The 20,539-nt window shown below is 40.3% G+C and overlaps 1 protein-coding gene across 2 annotated transcripts in view; it reads left to right on the plus strand.

Annotated features, from left to right (window-relative positions):
• The window catches only part of LOC134411088 (rho GTPase-activating protein 39-like), an 82,495-nt gene that overhangs the window by 46,470 nt on the left and 15,486 nt on the right, over window positions 1–20,539 (plus strand). For both annotated transcript variants that reach the window (XM_063144705.1, XM_063144713.1), the window contains exons 2-3: window positions 5,528–5,926; window positions 16,485–17,799. In XM_063144705.1, coding sequence (XP_063000775.1) covers window positions 5,528–5,926; window positions 16,485–17,799 — 1,714 coding nt within the window. The remainder of the gene's footprint in view (window positions 1–5,527; window positions 5,927–16,484; window positions 17,800–20,539) is intronic.

The raw sequence follows: 20,539 nt of genomic DNA on the forward strand, positions 1-20,539 counted from the left end.
GGCTTCTACTAATACTTTTTTTGATACGTTATTAGTTATTTATTTAAAATATGTATATCCTGTCTTTCTGCCTGACAACAGGCCTCCTAGGCAGCTTACAATAAAAGAAAACTGATATACAATAAGCTTAAGATTTGTTTTTTTAAAAATAAGATGACAGTGGTGATTGGAATAGGTCTATGCTCCAGCTGCTGTTCTTTAAAGAGTTTGCAGTGACCATATGGGAAAATAGTGCTTCCTTCCCACTGCGAGTGAGCTACCTAGCAACAAGAGCACCAGATGTTTTCTCTTCTTAGACATCTGGATAGTCTGTATCTACTGGTTCTACTGTATTTACTGTATCTTACCAGCACCAGTAGTGATTGAAGAAATTAGAGGACTTGGTCACTGTTGAGACCTATATCTCGAGGATGAGGATGACGATTTATTGCATTTCTATACCACCCCAATAACCAAAGCTCTCTGGGTGGTTAACAAAGATTTTTGGCTTTGAGTTTAAAGGGTAGCTCTGGATTCTGTTTAATACAGCTGGATTTGGGTCTTTTTCTGCATCCTGTTGCAAGTAAAGTTAGCAGATGCTTTTAATAAAAGAGGCAACTTTGAGTGGTTCTTAAAATACTTTGCTTTGTTCTAATACCCAACACTATCTTACTTCTCTTGGATCTTTGGAGTGGTGTGTGCATATTGCTCTTCACCCATGTAATCTGGCTGCATTTACTAAATTACAACCTAGTCCAGGCTTTTAATTAGTCTCTTGCTTGGCTTCCCTTAGTGAATAAAAAATGACACTGGGTAATTCCCCCATTTAGCCTGAAAGAAGTTTATGAGAAAGATGACCCTATGCAGAGCCTACAGGTTCTGCAACTCCAAATCTGGAAGTGAGAGTGTATAACAGCGCAGCACTAAGGTCAGTTTCTCATTTCTTCTGGAAAGAGAAGTTGGGCCCGGCAGAGTACCGGATAGTGAAAAATCATGTTGAATGTGAAACTAGTTGCTACAAAGGAAAGTCATGGTTCCCAACCCTGTTTCCTAAAGCTAACGTGGGGACTGGGGGATGCAATTGCAGGGGAGTATTGGTGGATGGGAAGGGGTGCTCAATCCCTGCTTAATCCCTTGCGCTGTCTTTTTTTCCCTTTTCTTTTTTACAAATGCAAGTTTTTTTTTCTCCCAGGCATGTTCCAAAATTGAAGTTAGCCAAACAAGGAAAAGACCAGCCAGAGTGTTTGCAGGTGGGGGAGGGAAGAAGTTAAGCTAAGCACATCGGAGGAGTTAAGCACACCATGCATTTGCCAATATTGCTTTTAGTTCTCGCCTCAGGCAAGTGGATGATCGCCCCCTGAATGTCTGTTGCCTGCAGGATTCAGCTTGGCCTCCTCAGGCTCTAGTTGTATATGCAAACTGTACATAATCTTAAATCTAACCATCACTCAGAAGCATTGAAATGCTTTGAGCATGGATAAGGACTGAGGAAGAAAGCAGTTCAGGGTGAGGCAGTACTCCACAGAGCCAATGGTATGGTGTTTACTTCTTTGTCATGCAATTCATGGGCATTTGGCTATAATACTGCTAGTGCTCACAGAGATGAATAGGGGTTTACCTTGAACACGTCTGTTTAGCACAGTAACAAATCACTAGGGAGTCAAGCAGAGAGACCGTTTTCTGTAGCAGCTTATTTTGCAGGTGGAACATTTTGCTTAGAGTTCTTGACTTATAGTTCACAAGCTGCCTGTTTGCTCTTGCTTGGCCCCTCCTTCCAGCCAGAAAGAAACCAGGGCAGGAAAGCTTAGCATATTGTCCAAATCAGGGCTTCTGGCCGGTTGGGCACCTTACAAGCCAGAATCACAAACTACGAGTTGCTCTTAATTTACAGTTCTTTGTTTGTTTGGGAACAGCAAGCCAGAAGCCTCAGTTTGGATAACAAACTTTCCTGGTTAGTTTTCCTAAGCTTTTCTTTCTTGGTTAGATTTGGAAGGAGCCAAACAAGACCAAAAGAGCTGAATGCACCAGCACACAGCTTGTGAATGATAAGCCAGGATTTCCCAGAATTCTGTCATCATATCAGGTAGCTTCTGCAAAGAAAAGGAAACCAACGAAAGGAAAGCTGTCTTGACAAGAAGCACTCCCTTTTGTTGTAGAACTTCAATATAGCACAAGGACACCTGGTGTCTGAATTGTATAACTGCAAGCATATTATAAATCTTTCACAGGTGTCCAGAGCCATGGTACTTGTAATTTTAGTAGATTTATAACCTGTAACCCAGTGGTCCCCAATACAGTGCACACGGGCACTATGGAGCCTGTAGATGCCTCCCTCAGCACCTCTGAAGCCCCTGGCCCTTCCCAATTTTATTTTTTATATTCCACCTGCCCCAACTCTAGGTAGCTGGATGTACTTCAACCTGCAGACACCCACCATCTTAATTTCTGCAAAAATAATTTCTCAAAAAATAAAAATGACTGGTAGCTAGAGGTTTGTACTTCACTTTGAAGTGCATCCTACTGCTCAGCCGGAATGCTGGAAGGAGAAGACACAAAAACAAATGACCCATCCACGTGGTAAAGGAGGCATTGGGAGGACTGTGGGTCAATCCAGCTGGGGTTGGGAAAACTGTGGTGCTATGGGGGTTGGGCGAGTGACAGGTCAGTTGATGAGGTCCATGTGGTGCCTGGGGCTATGGTCCGGGGAGTGATACAGAGGCTGGGGTGGCCTCTGGGGCATGGGATTGAGGAGGACTGGAAGGCAACCAGGGATGGGGAACGACATGAGGAGTCTGAGAGGGCTGCAGGGTGACTGGGGTTAAGAATTTATTTAGATGTGATATGGAGAAATTAATTGGCTTGCCTTTCTGTAAAATGGGTGTTCTTTTGGAGAAGACAACTGTAGGTTCAAAGGAATGGTTATGTGTTTTGGGTCACGATCCCACCTCTGCCTTATACTCAGGTTTTTAGACAAGTAGCTTGTCTTTTAGCCTCATTAGTTTTGCCTTTCTGTGAAATGGGCATTGGAACAGAAAACTGTGGGTTCAAAGAAATGACTTTGTATTTGGAGCTCATATCCCACCTGGTACTCAGGTCCTTGGGCAAATTGCTTGTATTTTAGCCTCATCTGTTTGCATTATGTGAAATGGGTACTTTGTGACTGGCCATGCCCACTGCAGCAGCCATTTTCTGAATGGGCATGCTGTCCACTTTGTGATAGCATCCACAAGAGTTTCGCAAAGTGTGTCCTCAGCCCCAAAAGGTTGGAGACTGTAATCCCTAGGACTGCTGTTCATCATGTATATTTGAACTTTCATATTTGAAGAAGCATTATATCCTTCATGGTTATGAAGGACAGTAATATTCCATACATGCTGGAAGTGAAGAATATTGACTTTGGAAATCATGAATTATCATGATGTGGGAGTCTGCCTGATGCTTATCAGTGGTGACAAACATCCTTCTGCTACTTTGTTTGAACGTTCTGAGAATAAACACCTGGCCTCCCATTTATTTTAATTAGTTTTTTGCAGAATGGTTCACCACCTTATGATAGAGGGCAGTGCTTTAAAACAAGCCTATCCCTAGCAACCACAGAGCAAATAGATAAATCTTAGGGCTCATCTGCATAAGAGATACTTCTACTTCCAGTTCAGCTCTTTAGTTCAGGCAAAATCTCTTGAAAAAAGTAAGTCTGATGTGCGTGCTGTTGTTTCCATCTGCCCTACAGAAGTGTGAAGGATCAGAGAGAGCTTGAAAACCTATTAAGTGTGTACATTTTCAAGATCAAACACACTGAATTAGTGCATCCAGTCCACAAGGAAAGCCCATGCAGCTGCTCCCTTTGTCTTTGAGCTACAAACAGGATGAATGGTGTTAACTAGACTACTTATTGCCTTTTCTACATGCTTGCAGACTACCCTTCTATCTAAATGTTGTCAAATAAAATAATTTTGCTTTAGAAAATTCCATTATTTGACAGAGGAAAATAGGTGCCCTGGCCAAGCCATTTTCATGAGTGCCATGAAATGTGAACTTCTAAATTTACCATTTTCTCACAAAGAAAACTTTTGTGTTTAGATGTTATAAATGTGTACTTTGTGTATGGGGAGATGGGGGATGTCTGTGTACAACACTGCAATTGATGTTTTACTTTTTCTACTTTTCTTACGGTGTTATTGCCTTGGCATCTCGCCCCAATATAGAACTTTATGTTTCAATACACAGAAGTAGTTGTTGCAAGATTTATATTCTGGGTAAGGCCCAACATTACTGTGCAAGCAAAATATTTACATATTTAAGATCCAGTATTAGAATTAAATACAATACATACCAACAATTAGTGGAAATGGTAAAATAGGCTCATTAAGAGGATGTAAGGAATAAAGCCTGGGAGTTGTATCCCATGGATTGTATCCAATGTGAAGTTCCTGCTGACCACATTAAAAAACCCAACAAGATCGAATTATGAATTTTGAAATCTCATGTTAAGACCCCAGGTTTAAAAATGTTGGCCTAGATGGAGAGCAGGTTTAGAGGAGGAGCACAGACATAGTATGTTTGCATAGCTTTATTCAGAGGAAAAGATTTTGGAAATCTTATTAGAAACAGCAAACCGCTTAGGGCAGCAAGACACCTGTTACTGGGTTTCCATGTCTGTGTAATTATGCAACACATCTTGTAGCAACTTCTTGGACTGTTTGATGAAGTTGCCTCTGTTAGAGAGGGACGCTGTTTACTGAATTTCGGAGTGGGGTGATGCATATTTTTCTGTGGTATGTTGAATATTACAAAATGCAATCTGTGAGTGTACTAAGAATTTCCCTGACAAATCAGTAGCATTCAGGTCAGACAAAGTTGGAGCCTCTGTTGTTTACACTTGTGAGAACAATGCTTTGGTATTTAAAGCCTTCCAGGCATTAATTCCCATAGCACTGCCCCACTCCCCTGGCTTGCTGGTAGAGTTTACTGCTGTTTAATCCCCTGTCATCTCAACAAATAATGCAGTTTGTCCTATTTAAATGTTGAGTGTAAAGGAGACGACAATAGAGAAAAATAAGTCTCTCTTTTTTAATTATATTTGACAATTGAGCTTGAAAATTCCTAATATTGTGAGGCATTTTAGGGCCCAAAATGTATTACAGTCTTTTAGCTCTTGTTGCAAAAGCACCATATAAGGTAGAATAATATTATTTTTCTCTGTTTTACATTTTGGAAACTGAGGCAGCAGCTCAGTTCATACATGCAGATTGTAGTTGTTTGCTCCCCACCATGTGGGGAGCCAATTGCAGTATTTCCTCTGTTGCATTTCATTTGGGTATCACTCTGAAGTTTGCAGGTGAAACTGAGTGCATTAAAATATATTCTAACGGGGACCAACATAGATAAGGTATGATTTGCACAAGACTAGCAAATGTGTGTTTAATCAAAGACTTCATATTTAAGTACAGGAGCCCACAGTTCCCCAAGCCTGCCATTTCTGAGGTTCTGGCAAGATTATCTTATACTTCTAGTCCAAACTAATGCTGTCTTTTCTTCATTGTTACAGCTCAGATTGGGTTGAGATCATTGAGCCCCGTTCCCGGGAGCGGATGTATGTCAACTTGACAACTGGGGAGTGTGGCTGGGACCCACCACCCAATCTTCGAGTTCGTCAGTCTGATGAGAACCAGTGGTGGGAGCTCTTTGACCAAAACAACAACCGTTTCTACTACTACAATGCCATCACACAGCAGACGGTGTGGCATAGGCCACAGGGCTGTGACATTGTGCCACTGGCTCAGCTCCAAGCCATGAAACGCAATTCCCGCTCCGACTTCAGGACATCCCAGCACAGGGACAGCACAAGTAGTGATGGGCGAAACACTCCTATCCAAATGACTCTTGTACAAGAGTTGGAGAAGAGTAAAGAGGACAACAGCCTAGAGAAGAGGCCAGAAACTGGAAGGTAAACAATCTTCATATTTCTCCCTGTTAAGGATGCCCACCCATATCCCTGCTTCCAAAAAAATTATAAGGCAAAGTTAATCCTGAAGGTGATCTGGTTGTTGATTGTTGAAAAGAAGAGAATGTTGATGTTGTCTGTTCTATTGAAAAACAGCCCTGGGGAAATAATTTTGAGCAAAGTAATGGGACAGAAGCTAGGTAGATATATCAGTAAATCTCTTTGTAAGGACCTGAATGCTGAACCGGAGTGTTTGATCTGGACTAAGGAGACCTTGGTTCAAATCCCCAGTCAGCCATGAACCTCGTGAGTAATCTTGAGCCACGAACTCTATCTCACAAGGTCATTGTGAGTTATAATGGACTCTTTGGCAAAAGGGTGAAATACAGACGTAATAAGCAAGAGCCAAACCACCACTTGAAGACAGAAAATTGCTCCAAACGCAGCTTATGTGGGAAAGATGAGTTGCACAAGAGAGATGCAGTTACCAAAGATATTTTCACTAGGTTTGCAATTAAAAAAAATCTTAGGAGATATAACTTGAAATAAGTGAGAATCTCTTAGTTAACTAACATTAATAAGTATTTTATCATTCTGTTCTTTATGGGCATTACCAGTGCTGCTGCCGCTGCCCTAGCAGGAATGTCCTCTAGTGCAATGGGTAGCTAGCACTGGCTAGTGTAGTTAGAAACTAGAAAAAACTACCACTTCCAGAATGGGGCAAGTTAGCAGAGTTCATGGAAGAGAACTCCACTGACCTGTCCCATTCCAGAAAGAGTAGTTTAAGGGAGCGTCCTGGGTTACGCTGGCAAGTGCTAGTTTCCTGTTGTTCTAGCAATTGTTCACATTAGTGCAATGTGTTCAAAATTAGTGGATTGCCAGCATCGGCTACTGTCCCATGATATTAGCATAGCTGTATGAAGAAAGGCTAAGAGCTATAGATTGGCATTAAATGTGCAGCGCAATCCTATGCATGTTTACTTAGAAGTAAGCCCCACTGTGTTTAATGGTACTTACTCACAGGTAAGTCTGTGTAGGATTGCAGCCTTAAACTGTCTTCCCGTGAGTGGGTGATCTGTGCTTTCACCAGTTTTATAACTGTGAATGATTATAATTTAGAACATATAACAAACTTCATAAGTATATCATTTTGTAAAAATAATTATGTCCAGAAATTGCTTGGGCAGATGTGGAGACTATCATGAAAGGTTTTGAAAATATCTCTAGGTCAGCTCGTTACTGGGCACTCACGGATTACTCACATGATGTTGTCTGCCTCTCGTGCATCTTCTGCCTCTTCTGGCCTTTGTTGCGCTGCAAAAAAAACCTAGAGAAAGTCTGGTTGCTGCTCTCTCCTACCGGACTGAATGGGGCTAATTACTTCCTGTTTTCAGGAAGCGACGAAGCGATGGGAGCTGCGCGTTTGACCTAGATGTGATGGGGCTATAATACAACAACAGGGGTGTTCTGAGTGATTTTAAAAAATGTTTAGTTTGTCTTCTCTATCTCTTTTCTGCTTTGCAAGGCTTCTGCAAACACAAATAGTTATTAGATTTTCTTTCTGTTTCCTTGGCTTTGTTGATGCTTTTAAATGTGAGTCTTACCATCTTTCTCGCTGGGCAGGGTCAGCTGAACTGTAAGGCAATTGGATTAGGGCCAGTTCAGACATAATAACCATCACTAGTATTTTGTTTCCATCATGTGAAATGCTAAAATGTAATCCAAGCATCTTTCCAAGTAACCTACCTTTTTACAGCAGCTGACTGGTACATTCCACAAGACACAAGGGTAGCTCTATGTCTATATAAGCTTGTTCTTCCAATAGAATGAAGAGTTTTGGTTTCTTTTGTTTCAAAGCCCACTAAATCATTTGATCAAGAGCACTTTGTACTTGTGTGGAATGAACAGAGATGTGGAGAGGAGTGATATCATAAGTGCTGTTTTCCACAAATGGTTCTCTCACTAGAAATTGAAGAATGCAATTCATTTCCCTTTATTTTTCCTGTGAACACAGATACCGAAAGCTTTTGAAAGACATTTGATCCATGATTAGAGTGTAGTAAAAGTGTAATTCTTCCCTAAGAACTGCCCTGATGGATCAGACCAAATAAGAGTACAGCGTTCTGTTTCCAATAGCGGCTGGCACAATGTCTTTTGGAAACTCATAAGCTGGGCATGAAGGCAGCAGATATACCCAGCTGCTTTGTCTTATTTACAGGTATACTGCCTCTGAATTTATTCTATTTCCCCTTCTGTTGCACTGTCACACTGTAGCTGTTACACTCTGACAAGTGAGATGGCATTCCTTAAGCAAGTTTCCCAGGTTTTGACTACAACTTGGAATGTCAAAATCCTTTCTTCAGACTGCAGCTGTCAGTCCCATTCTTTCTGTTGCCTTTCTGGGAAAACAATGCTGGAGTATTGCGCTAGAAGCACAGAGAAGTCAAAGTGATTACACATGTGAACAACTTGCTAGAGAAACAATAACTGGGCTCTAGTTTGTTTAGGTAGCTCACATATTTCTCTTCCCCGTGAAGTCAGTCCAGTAATAATGGAACTTATTTCTTGTGCAGTCTGCTGATGTGTCTTTTGGTAGAAAGCAGAACAGCACAGTAGGAAAACAAGATAATTGCTTCTAGCCAGATGTATTTCTCCAGCACTTTCTGCCTATTAGACAGTCCATAAAGTCTGTCAATTAAAAAAATAATCTTCCACCTTTTCTTTCCTTATTCTCACAATTTCTAACTCTACTATAGAACACACACACCCTAAAATAGTTACTACATTTATCATTACACAATCAGCATACATTTACAACTGCTCACTCAAATTTTCAATGTATGCCTTGCATTTCGGCTAGCTAACCAGATAGACAGGGAGGCTGGAATTTGCCACCTTAAAATGAATTTGGACATTCCAGGAGCAATTTCCCGCCTTTCACATGCTTGTAAACAAAATGGTACTTCCAGAGGTCATGAGCACAGTTGGCATGGCTCCTTTTCTACTAACTAGAACTCATAGGAATAATGTTAATATAGTGGGAGTGCTGGGGGTAATTTATTTGCTAGAAATGACAGTTTTCCTGATGGATAGAGTTTGGAAGAGCTATCTGTGGAACACATGAAAAGACTTCTTAAGCATTTCCACCTGGTGCAGTGTGGAATTATTTATGCATTATGATTGTAACGACGTATGGAATCCATATTTTTTTAAAAAAATGTTAATCCCATCCACAGCTACAGGAGGGCTAGTGGAGACCAGGCTTTTTCAAACCCAACTAACCAGGCAATTGTTCATTTCTAGCAAATAAATTATCCCTAGTTCTTGGACTAAAAGGCCAGTAAGCTTTTCTCATAATCACTAAGATTTCTCAGTGCTTGCACAGTCTTCACTCCAGGTACATATGACCATAGAAGCAAACTCTCACAACACTGGTCCTTCTTCCCAAGAGCAGAAACTTTGTACCTGCCAGCTTTCCCAAACTTCCTTTCTTATCCTGTGAAGCAAAATGGAAATGTTCATATATAACAGTCCAGTACTTCCTAATCATGCCAAAAGGATTCAAAGAAGCCCTCCAGTCTGAGTTTTACTTGGTATAGTCCATGAAATTCTCTTTTGTATCATAACTCCCTGTAATTATAGCAGATGGGCAGGCTAGTGGTGAAGATTGAAGGCTGGCATGGTTGGGGAGTAGAGAGTCTTCCTACCCTTTCAGAAAAAATTATGGTTTGGAAGAACAGCCACTGTGTACCACACACAGATTCTACTCCCCTCCACACGGATGGGGACCAAGGGGTATGTGCATTTCCCTGGCAGCAGGAGCAGTATACAGGCATGAGCTCTCAGCTAGACAGGATCGGGACATAGATTTAAGAGAGAAAATTTAGTCCTTAAGAATGCACACCCTCTGGCACACATATTTTGAGCTCTATTTTCCCCTGATCCTTTAAACCATGCGGGAGAAGAAATTGGTCTCTTTAAAACCACAGTTTCAGGTACTTCAATCTGCAATCAGCTTATTTATTGTCTCCCGCAGGCCCGCCATACTTTGCTTAGGGCACAATCTACTCCTTTGAAGCAATATTGCATTGTAGTATGTGGGATGTTGAAGAAGTGCAGGATGAGATGGGTGGGGAACACTGGCTGTTTAAATCAGATAGAGCACGTTGAGTTTCCTTCCAGTTGGAAACTATCACTTCTGACTCATTGTCTTTCTGTCAAATTCCATTTGTTCACATGCTTTCAAAGATGCTTGTAGGGTTGCCAACTCCCCCCCTCCCCAGCACACCTCCTATAGCTTTAACAACTGAATAATAGTTAAATAAGCAGCAGGTAAAGTCTTTCCTATCACCACATCTCAATGTTAGAGAGGCAGAAATTCAGCAGGAAAAAGTATCATGCAGTTGCTAAAGGTAGAGACACTGCCGGAAAAAAGGTTGGCAACTGTTAGCTTTTCATCAAATAAGTACTAACCTAATCCTACCCTCAGAGTGACTCTTGGGTGTTGTTTGCTGCTTTCTGTTCATTCCAGCAAGACAGATAATTTGCAAGGTGTGTCTGCACAAAGGATGTATTTAAGATATCAAAACTCCTATGTTAGCAGGTTAAAGCATTTTCAAATTCAGTTCAGAATAGAATATAGCCACAGGGCTAACTTCACCTAACTAGTAAGTGTCTACACCTCTATTAATCATTATAATTTTCAAACTTTAAAAACTGGTTCACACTGGTTGGCCACTGTGTGAACAGTGCTGGACTAGATGGACCCTTGGTCTGATCCACCGTGGCACTTCTTAAGTTCTTATGAGACACAACAAACATGTGGAAAAAGGTTCTCTGGTCTGATGAGACAAAAATTGAACTTTTTTGGCCTTAGCGCAAAATGCTATATGTGCTCAAAGCCAACAGTGCTCATGCCCCTGGTGAGGCATGGTGGTGGCAGCAGCATGTTGTGGGGATGCTTTTCATCGGCAGGGACTGGGAAGCTGGTCAGGGTTGAGGGCAAGATGGATGGGGCCAAATACAGGGCAATTCTAGAGGAAAACCTGTTTCAGTCTGCAGGGGACCTGGGAATGCGGCAGAGGTTCACCTTCCAGCAGAACAACCCTAAACACACAGCCAAAGTTACACTGGAGTGATTTAAAAACAAGAACCTGAATGTCCTAGAATGGCCCAGTCAAAGCTCAATCCAATTTTGAGAATCTGTGGCAAGACTTGAAAATTGCTGATCACCAGCGGTCCCCATCCAACCTGACAGAGCTTAAACAATTTCGCTAAGAAGAATGGGCAAATATTGCAGGATCCAGATGTGTAAAGCTGATAGAGACTTACCCAAAAAGGCTCACAGCTGTAATTGCTTCCAAAGGCCCTTCTGCAAAGTATGCAACCAACAAATGCCAGTTCGTTTTTGTTTAGTTATTTTTTGTTAAAATAAAAGTATTTTGCACCTTCAAAGTGTTAAGTATGTTGTCTAAATCAAATGGTAAACATGCCAGTTAATTCCAATTTAATTCCAGGTTGTAACACAACAAAATTGGACAGGTCAAAGGAGGGTGAATATTTATGCATGACACTATATGTGAGCTTTTAAGTTATATAGAACTCTTTATCAAAGAAAGGGATATTTAGGAAAAAATATGAAAGGGGAAAGTAGGTGTTTCTGACATGGATATAATATAAAGTTCAATTTATCTTTGTTTCTTGTTCATTTTTCCCCCACCCATAAAATGGGTGGTGGTACTTGCAAGGAGAATTAAGTTAAGACTAGTCAATCTCTTAAACGTTAAAGTTGGACAGAAATCCTTTGGGATTAGTCAGAACTGGAGAGGGCTCCTTTTGAAAGTATAAGAACCAGTCATAAGCTGTATTTGTCCCTAGTACTATTGTAAATGCAACATTTATTCAGCCTGAGAAACAGCTCTGTGCAAATCAAAAGCTTGCATACTGCATTTTGAACAGTGAATGGTCCTTATAAAAAGGGTATTACTTCACTGATTGTAATTTTTGTCCTGCTAGACCAATATAGCTACCTGACTGAAGTCAGACATTATTTTATTTCAGAATTATTTGTTTGCTAAAACTAAGTTTACAAGGTTAATAATTTTCTGGGTGATTTTTCTTGTGGGTATTTCAGAGGGTGTTTCACAGTAACAGAATGAGCTTTTGCTACTTGGACTGCTGTTTGTTTTTTTGTTAATTTTATATCATCTGACTTGTGAAGAGCAGGAGTTTTGCTTTTGGGAATGCCTACCTTATTCCCAATTGTTTCTTGATCCAGTCCTAATAGGTAAATTCCACTTCTTGCCTTTTTTCCCATTGAATATCTGTGACTCTAAAAAGCCTCCTCTCCCCGCAATAATAAAATTTGGATTAATTTGCAGGGGCTCCCTATAGTTTTCCCAATCATAGCACAAAGCCTGAGAAAACTAGGATGTGCTGCTTAAAGAAAAATAAACACAATTAATGACAGAATTTTGATAAGCATACTTGAGACAGAAATGCAGACAAAATATCAGAAAGCCCTAACATGTAAAGTTCACTTAATCCTGTATGAACAGCTGCTGATGACATTTTTAACTATCGTCTGATACGAACAAAGACAACTGTACAAAACTGATGGAGCACCTGTCTAATAACTGTGCAAAACACAAGCCCTTTTGCAGTTTTAATACACATGCGTAGAGTTGGCACCTATGTGGCTATTTTTCTAACTGAAAGCTGGCAAGGCCTACCAGAATTGCGCACGTTGGCAGCCTTCCCTTCCCCTGGTGGTTTTGGGATGCATCTGTTCTAACCTATCAGTTTGTTACATGGAGCGTTCTCCGGTTTCAACAACGTGGCAGGTGGGAAGAGCTTGCAAAGAGCAGCTTTCACAGAGGAGGAAGAAAGCGGGGCTTAAAATAGAAAGGTGAAATAGCAGGCTTTGCACTAGCTGTATTCATTTCTTATGGGTTAATCTTGACTCTTGTACACTTGTGTGATTTCTTTAAAGGTCTATCTTTTGTACCAGGAATATTGGATGCTGACATTACAGAGCAGTCCATTGGATCATGCAGAAAAAGCTTTTCAAATGTCTGTTCCGAGATTTCTGAGGAAAAAGCCCTAAAATATAGTCTCTTCTAGTTACTGATACATAAGTTAGCTGACAGTATGGTGATGTCATATATAATAATTGTGTTGTTTTTAAATATATATATATCAGAATCTATATCCTGCCATACCTCAGGTGAAAGTAAGGATGTATTACTTGCTCATTTTTCAGAAGGCTAATTTATACATTCAGCAGAATCAAGTGACTTGTACATGAATGTACAGTTTCAGGCTGCAGCCAGGCATATGGGGAAGAAAATAAATCTTCAGGTGACAATTTGTGGAAATGCTGCAGCAGAATCCATCTCACCCAAGCATATCTTCCACTTGCCTGATGCTACCCAGCCTGTGGAACTCTTGAGCAAGATAAACAATGGGTTTCTATCCATTGTTCTTAATGCTAATAAAATCCAGACCATTTGTCCAAACAGTGAAATTAGGCTTGGAACATCTAGGTGTTGAGTGACATGACCATGCCAAGTTCCAGACACATACGTAGAGAAGTGTCCAAGTTATAGCAGTTTAAAAGTTTACCCTGACCTTTCTTGCGTAATAACCTGATCAAAAATGTGAATTTCCCTGAATTGGCTAAACCATGAAAATGCAGAGGGGGAATACGCATTTGCACATGTGTACACTTGCGCATGAGCAGAAATGTAAAAATATGCATTTTTGGAAGTGCGAACATGCAACAATGAATGCTAGTTTGGGAAATTGTGAAACTGTCCTGAGAATTGTGTTCTTTTTCATGTCTAGGGTAGCAAATGGGAATTAAATTCTCGTGCATCTCTATCCATATTGTACAACTTTATCCTATTTTTGTGAAAATCCATTATGCATTTATCAAGTTACAAGGTTTTAAAGCCTCAGTGAAAGTCAATGCATTTTCAGGCACTTTAGTGCAATCAATGCTGTGTGCTTGATTTGAGACTTCTGGCTGAAGCCTCTTCCCTAAACACGCATACACATATACACACTTCTCTTGCCTTCCCCACTTTTGCATCCAACTGGTTTTAGAAGCCAAAAGTAGCAGCCATCTTTGTTTAGGGAAGAGCAGGAAGAATCAGTGTTAAAACTGGATAACTCTTGCTTAAAGTAGAAGAGATGTCAGGTTTGTAGTTCCATTTTTTGTTGTAATAGCTTCCAAATATTCTGTCTTTAGAGAACCCTGTTTACATTGTGCAAGAGTGTGCATTTGGCATTCAGGGAATGGCTACTGAGTTATCCATTATGTTTTCATTCCCCAGAGTATAGAAATCAATTTCCCTTAAAAACTTAATGTACCTTTAAGGATCATGTCATATTGGAAAGACATAAGAATGAATTTTGCTTCCAACCATTGTACTTCCTATTTCTATACACTTTCCCGTTTAACCTTTGTTCATGAGCAGGCTGCTTATTCTGTAAATGGGATATAAACAAACATAACTATTGCTATAAACTTGCTGCTGCTAAAGTTTTCTGATATTTATTTATATTTATTTATTTATTACGTTTCTATACCGCCCAATAGCCGGAGCTCTCTGGGCGGTTCACAAAACCACAAGTTTGCTATACATGTGATTATTTAGTTAAGCAGTTGCTTTACTTTTGGGGTTTTGAATTTCAAGGAATGTAACTGTTTGACCCACAATTCAGTGTGAAATATTGGGATATGAGCTCTGGCTTATATTACAATCCTAAACCAGTAGTCCAGTCAAAATTGAGGGGACTTTCATGTTATATGTCTTAAATTGGGGATTTAATTGCATTCGTTTTAGGAGTTCTAAATGAGCTGAACTTGGCTTAGATCAGTTGGTTTTTACAAGATGTATTTAGATCCCACTATGCAAAAAAACAGTTTGTACAACATTTTATATAAACTAAATATAGGTTGCCAAAGATTTTATGGGGTTTGATTGTTGTGGGGAGGCTATGGATTGGATTCATTTGAGGGGTTTTGTGTTTTGTTTTACATCTTTATTTCACCCTTACTCCAAGGAACTCAGGGCAGTATACATGATATTCTTGAATACCCCTTCTATTTTTTCAAGAACTTTCAGAGGACAGCATTCCATTGGCAGAGGTTCAAGGGGCAAATGTTTTAAAAGCAGTGCTTCAGTTGAATCTTCAAAGTAAGGTAGTCCATTTCTCCAAAACGTTAGATTATATAATTTTTAGTCCTTGTTGTGGTGAGGGATGTGTAAAGTCAAGAACAATGATAAGAGTGAAATAGACTAGATAAGTCTTAGGAATTAAGAACATATGAAGAGCCCTGTTGGATCAGACCAAGGGTCCATCTAGTCCAGCACTCTGTTCACTCAGTGGCCAACCAGCCTTTGGCCAGGGATGAACAAGCAGGATATGGTGTAACGTGGAGTTTGCCTTCTTTACAGATGAAGAGAGTGGCTTGGATGGCTATGTGTCCTACTGTGAGGCAGCAAGCGTGTCATGTCACATTGCCTCAGCTGGAAAGGCTTCAGCCTGCAGTGGGATGGGTGACTGCATGTGGATGTTGTCTGCTATGGCAAAGAACCCTAAGGGCAAAGAACTTGTGCAACAATTCTTTACAGAGGGCAGTCCTCTATTTGAAGGGTTGTCCAGTAGAACATTAAGAAGAGCGAACAGGGCCTTGAAAGCTGCCCAGCAACAGTTAGTACCTGGACAGCAGATTGAGCAGACACACAGCTCATAGTCTTCCCCACTCTGATGAGACAGTAATTATTTCTGAATTTGTACCTAAACATATAAATTAGCACTTATACATTTTATGATGCTCAAGTGGCCACCCTAGAGAAGACTTCCAGAAATTCAAATGTGCAAGTAGAAATGCATGTATCATCCCCCCACCCCATCCGCAAGTCAGAAATCCACAGAAGGCAAAATCTGTTCTTGTTTCCTTTATTCACAACTTTAAAAGTAGGGCTGTGGAAACCATATTTAGTGTTGACGATTTTAAAAATCAATGCCTGGTTCCCTATGAAATAAAAAATGGATAATTTGTCAGAGCGATAGGGGATAGTAGCACTGTGATCAGCTTTTTCCTGTTGAGGATATAACAGATTGCTTTCCAGTTATTACTTGCAATAGCTCTGACAGAAACATAAGAAATACATGCACAATAGTATTAACCCAAAATCTGATATAGGAGTTTCTTCTACTACAATAATGATTTATTATTTATTTATTCCTTAATGCATTTCCATCCCACCTTTTGGAGTGCATATCCTCACAAGACAGCTTGTAATAAATATTATAAATATTATAAATGGAACAATAAAAAATTAAGAATGTTTAGAAACAGTTAAAAAAGAGTTCTGTGTAGCTAGATGATTTTTATTTTCTTTTGCAATCTTACCTTCATACTCATGAATTTAAAAGATCCTGGAAGTTTGCTTGAGAAATTTGATAAAAGTTGTGGCTATGTTTTACGCTTGAAGGTAGCATTGGATTTTTGCTTTCTTTTCATAAAGTCTGTTTTCTTTTTCTGCAGAGACACCCCTACCCGGTGGCAGCCTTTACCAGGGACTAAAGCAGCCATGCTAGTCAAAGTCAACAGTCTGAGACAAGTGAATTCTTCCTCAAGCACTTCACTTCAAATGCAGAGCAGTGCAGAAACCGGCAGCCAGAAATCTCTGCATCCAAAACCAGTTCTATATGGCCAACCTCAGTCTATAGCCCCAAACCCAACTGCTTCAAAACCAGCACCTCCAATAGAAACAAAGCAATCAATGCAGATTAAGAAAACAGAGAATGGAGGGTTTTGTCTAGTGTTAACTAATGGGCTTAATTATCAGCCTCCTTCAGGGAGTCAGACACGAACATCACAGCCTGCATCTCCCAAGTATGCCTCTCCAGCACCAATATATGATGAGCCATCAATCGACTCCCCAATTTATGATGAACCCCCTGTAGATATGGACACTGGGAGTGGAAATATGAATGGGACAACTCCACAAATGTCACCAAGCAATAGCTTGAATAAGACGCCCCAACCAATTAAATTATTACAGCATCCAAGTATGCAGCAGCAGCACCAAGCTGGAAAAAAGCATGTGAGAAATCCTTCCGCAACAGAATACAGCCCAGTTGGAAGGGAATATATTAAACATATGGTCAACATTGACCCATCATCCAAAAATCCACACTCTGTAAGTGCAATAGTTGATGGCACTGCTAAACCACAGCTAGGGCACCTTAGTTCCAGGGACAGCTTCAAGCAGTCTTGGAAAGTCTTAGAGGCAAATGTTCTCAAAAATATGGAGGCCCACCACAGTCGGCAGAACAGTCTTCAGGCTCAAGAATATCCTACCGTTATAAGTCAGCAAGACTCTGGCTACTCAACAGGACCTTCTCCAAGCTTGAGAAAGAGAAAAGGAAGGCGACAAGCTCCAGGCCAAGGAAGGCCAGGTTCTGTAGGCAGCAGCAGTGAACTCAGCGCTCTGAATGACAAGCTGATTGCAGAGATGCGTGCTGTGGTGAATAGATCTGCAGCCGGAAGAGGGAGTAAAGGTAGCTTAGATGCAGAAATGCTGGAAAATGCTAATTTGCCAGAGGGTAATAAAATTAAGTTTCAATCAGACCGCTTGAAAAAATGCAATAGCAGGAGCTCAAGGGATGATGTGACTTCGAGTAACAGGTCTTTATACAGGCCTAGAATGGACAGTAGAGGGAGCCTCTCAAATGATCCAGCCCTACATCAAGACACCGTGAGACAGAAGAGAACCTATGAAAAAATAGATTCTTTAGAAAAGAATGTGGCCAGTCAGATAAACCTGTCTTCATCAGGCACAGCACAAATATCCCAGGTATTTATTAAAAAATAATCTCTATTATCAGGCTATAAGGCACCTCTGTGGTGATGGAGATGGGTAAAGCCTCTGAAAGTGATTGGTTGAGCTGCTCTAATGGGGCAGGGAAGTTTTCACTGCTGATGTTGAAAGTTGGATGAAAAAGATGCCCTTAATTTGCAGGTCATTGTGGTTCTATTACAGTTGTTTTGGAAAAAATACTGCTATTTCAAACTATAAAGCTAACCAGCAAATCTGGTTGGTTAGATTTGTAGATTCCTAAAGGAGCCGCCTTTCCTTGTACCTTTGAACTTGTTAGCGTGCTGGACAGGAATTGTTAGTTAATGATGATCAGTGGGACATATTGGTTAAGTTACTGGAGCCTGAAATGCCCCCTCCATTTCTGAACTCTGTGTTCCTTACCATCAGCTGGACCAGCATTGGCTGCTTCTGCTTGATAGTGGGCTGGATGAGGGTGAACAGTTGAAGTTATATTCAGACAAGACAGAGGTGATGTTAGCAGAAAGCCTGACTTGGAGATTGGAATTTAACCTTTTCTGGAAGGGCTTGCACTCCCCATGAAGGATCAGGTCCATAGCTTGGGAGTGCTCCTTGACCCTACTCAATCCCTGGATCTTCAGGTGGTGGCAGTGGCAAACAGTATGTCTGCACAATTATGTTTGGGGCACCAGCTGAGATTCTTCCTGAGTCTGCCTGACTTGGCAGCAGTTACCTATGCCTAGGTTATATCATGCTTAGAGTGTTGTAATGCATTCTACATTGGGCTACCCCTGAAGAATGTCCAGAGACATCAGTCGGTGCAAAATGTGGCAGCTAAGCTACTAACTGGTGTATGATATCAGGAACATATTACACCTGCCTTGAAAGCCATGTACTAGTTTCTGGGCTCAATTTGAAGTATTGGTTTTAAACCTTTAAAAACATAAATGGCTTAGGACCTGGCTATCTAAGGAACGGTCTATCTCATTATGGCCCTGTACGGCTATTAAGATCAACAGATGAAGTAGACTTGAGGGCACCATTGCCTACACACGCTCATTTGTCAGGCAGTCATGAAAGGGCTTTCTCCTGTGTCACTCCCAAATTGTGGAACTAATATTGGCCCCCTTTGATGGCATTTTTGCAAATAAGGCAGTACAAACATGTTAATAATAAATAAATATCTGCTTGTTCCAATCACCTATGTTGGAAGGTTGGATTCCTGTAGAATGCATGCTGGCTGTTGCTTTGTAGTTTTTGTACTACATAGGGTGTAAGAATTGTTTTATGATGCAAGCATAAAGGTGGCAAGAGATGCTCTTCTAAGCATTATGAAGAATCTCAGATGTGAAGCCATAATTAATTCTGATAATTTTGTTCCTTTTTAAAGTAGCTGCCAAATAGAATTCCCTCAAAAGGAAAATTAATATCTCATCAAATGTATGGCATATTACAGCTGTGCTCTGAAAACAAAATTTGGTTTGCATCCTGCTTCAGATCTGGTTCACTCCACCTCAGACTGCTTCGGTTTTGACCCACTTAATCTCGGGTCTAAAGAGAAGCCTCACTTCAGAAACGCAAGGCTTCATACATTTCTCCATTAACTAACAAGTTCAGCCGGGCCCAAAGTGCATTTAAATGCCTGCTTATAGTTCACCATCATAAGAACATAAGCAGTGCCCTGATGCTGGATCAGACCAAGGGTCCATCTAGTCCAGCACTCTGTTCACACAGTGGCCAACCAGCCATTGGCCCGGGATGAACAAGCAGGACATGGTGCAACAGCACCCTCCAAGCCGTGTTCCCCAGCAACTGGTGCACACAACTTGCACATACTCATTTCAATAAAGTAAAGCCCCCCCACCCAGCAAAGAAAAAAATATACCCAAAGAATTGATTTTGATATTTTTATTGATGTATTTATTGTTTGGGTTATTATTGTATTGTTCCAGGGGTTTTATGATTGTAAACCACCCCAAGGGCATCTGTTAGTTGGGTGGTGTATAAATTTAATACATACATACATACATACAAAAATAATTTTCATAGTTGGGAACCTTGGGCTGCTTTTTTTTTTATTCTACTTTTGTGAAAGAAATTGAGATTCTTATCACATCTCTCTTTTTCACCAGCAATTCAGTGTTATGTATAGTAAGGATCCCTGATAAAAAATATATTATCTATTATAAATATTCAGCATTGGAGGGGTAAAATAAAACAGAGCTCAGCCATTTTATATACTACATACTAGATTACAGAATATAAAAAGGAAACAGAAATTCTGATAAGAAGGGCTCAAACTGGAAGCTAATCTTACCACCAACACAAGGCTAAGTGTTTAACTTAAAGGTAGAAGAGGGTTGAAACAAACATGAGTTTTCAAAATGACAGATCTAATAATATATACTATCTTATTTAATCACTAATTATGTGTTTGAAGGTCTGATATGAAGCTTTAGAGCTGTAATTTGGAGATGGGGTCACTTTTTAACTGATCTACAAAGTGAAAATGTGTATATTATGTATTTATGCCTCATGGTGGAGCATGATAAAGTAATTATGTGTATGTCTATTGAATATTAAATGCTGGGATATTTCTGAACATATAAGAGAGTCCCTGTATCATAATTGCCATTTTACATTCGCTGGGATCTAACAATTAAGGACAACATTCAGTCATGATAAAATCTTCAGAGGATATTTTGGGGAATATTTTATTTATAAGCTTAGAAAAACCTATCATAGTTCTTGAATTACT

Source organism: Elgaria multicarinata, chromosome 1 (genome assembly GCF_023053635.1).
Source record: "Elgaria multicarinata webbii isolate HBS135686 ecotype San Diego chromosome 1, rElgMul1.1.pri, whole genome shotgun sequence".
Taxonomy (NCBI): domain Eukaryota; kingdom Metazoa; phylum Chordata; class Lepidosauria; order Squamata; family Anguidae; genus Elgaria; species Elgaria multicarinata.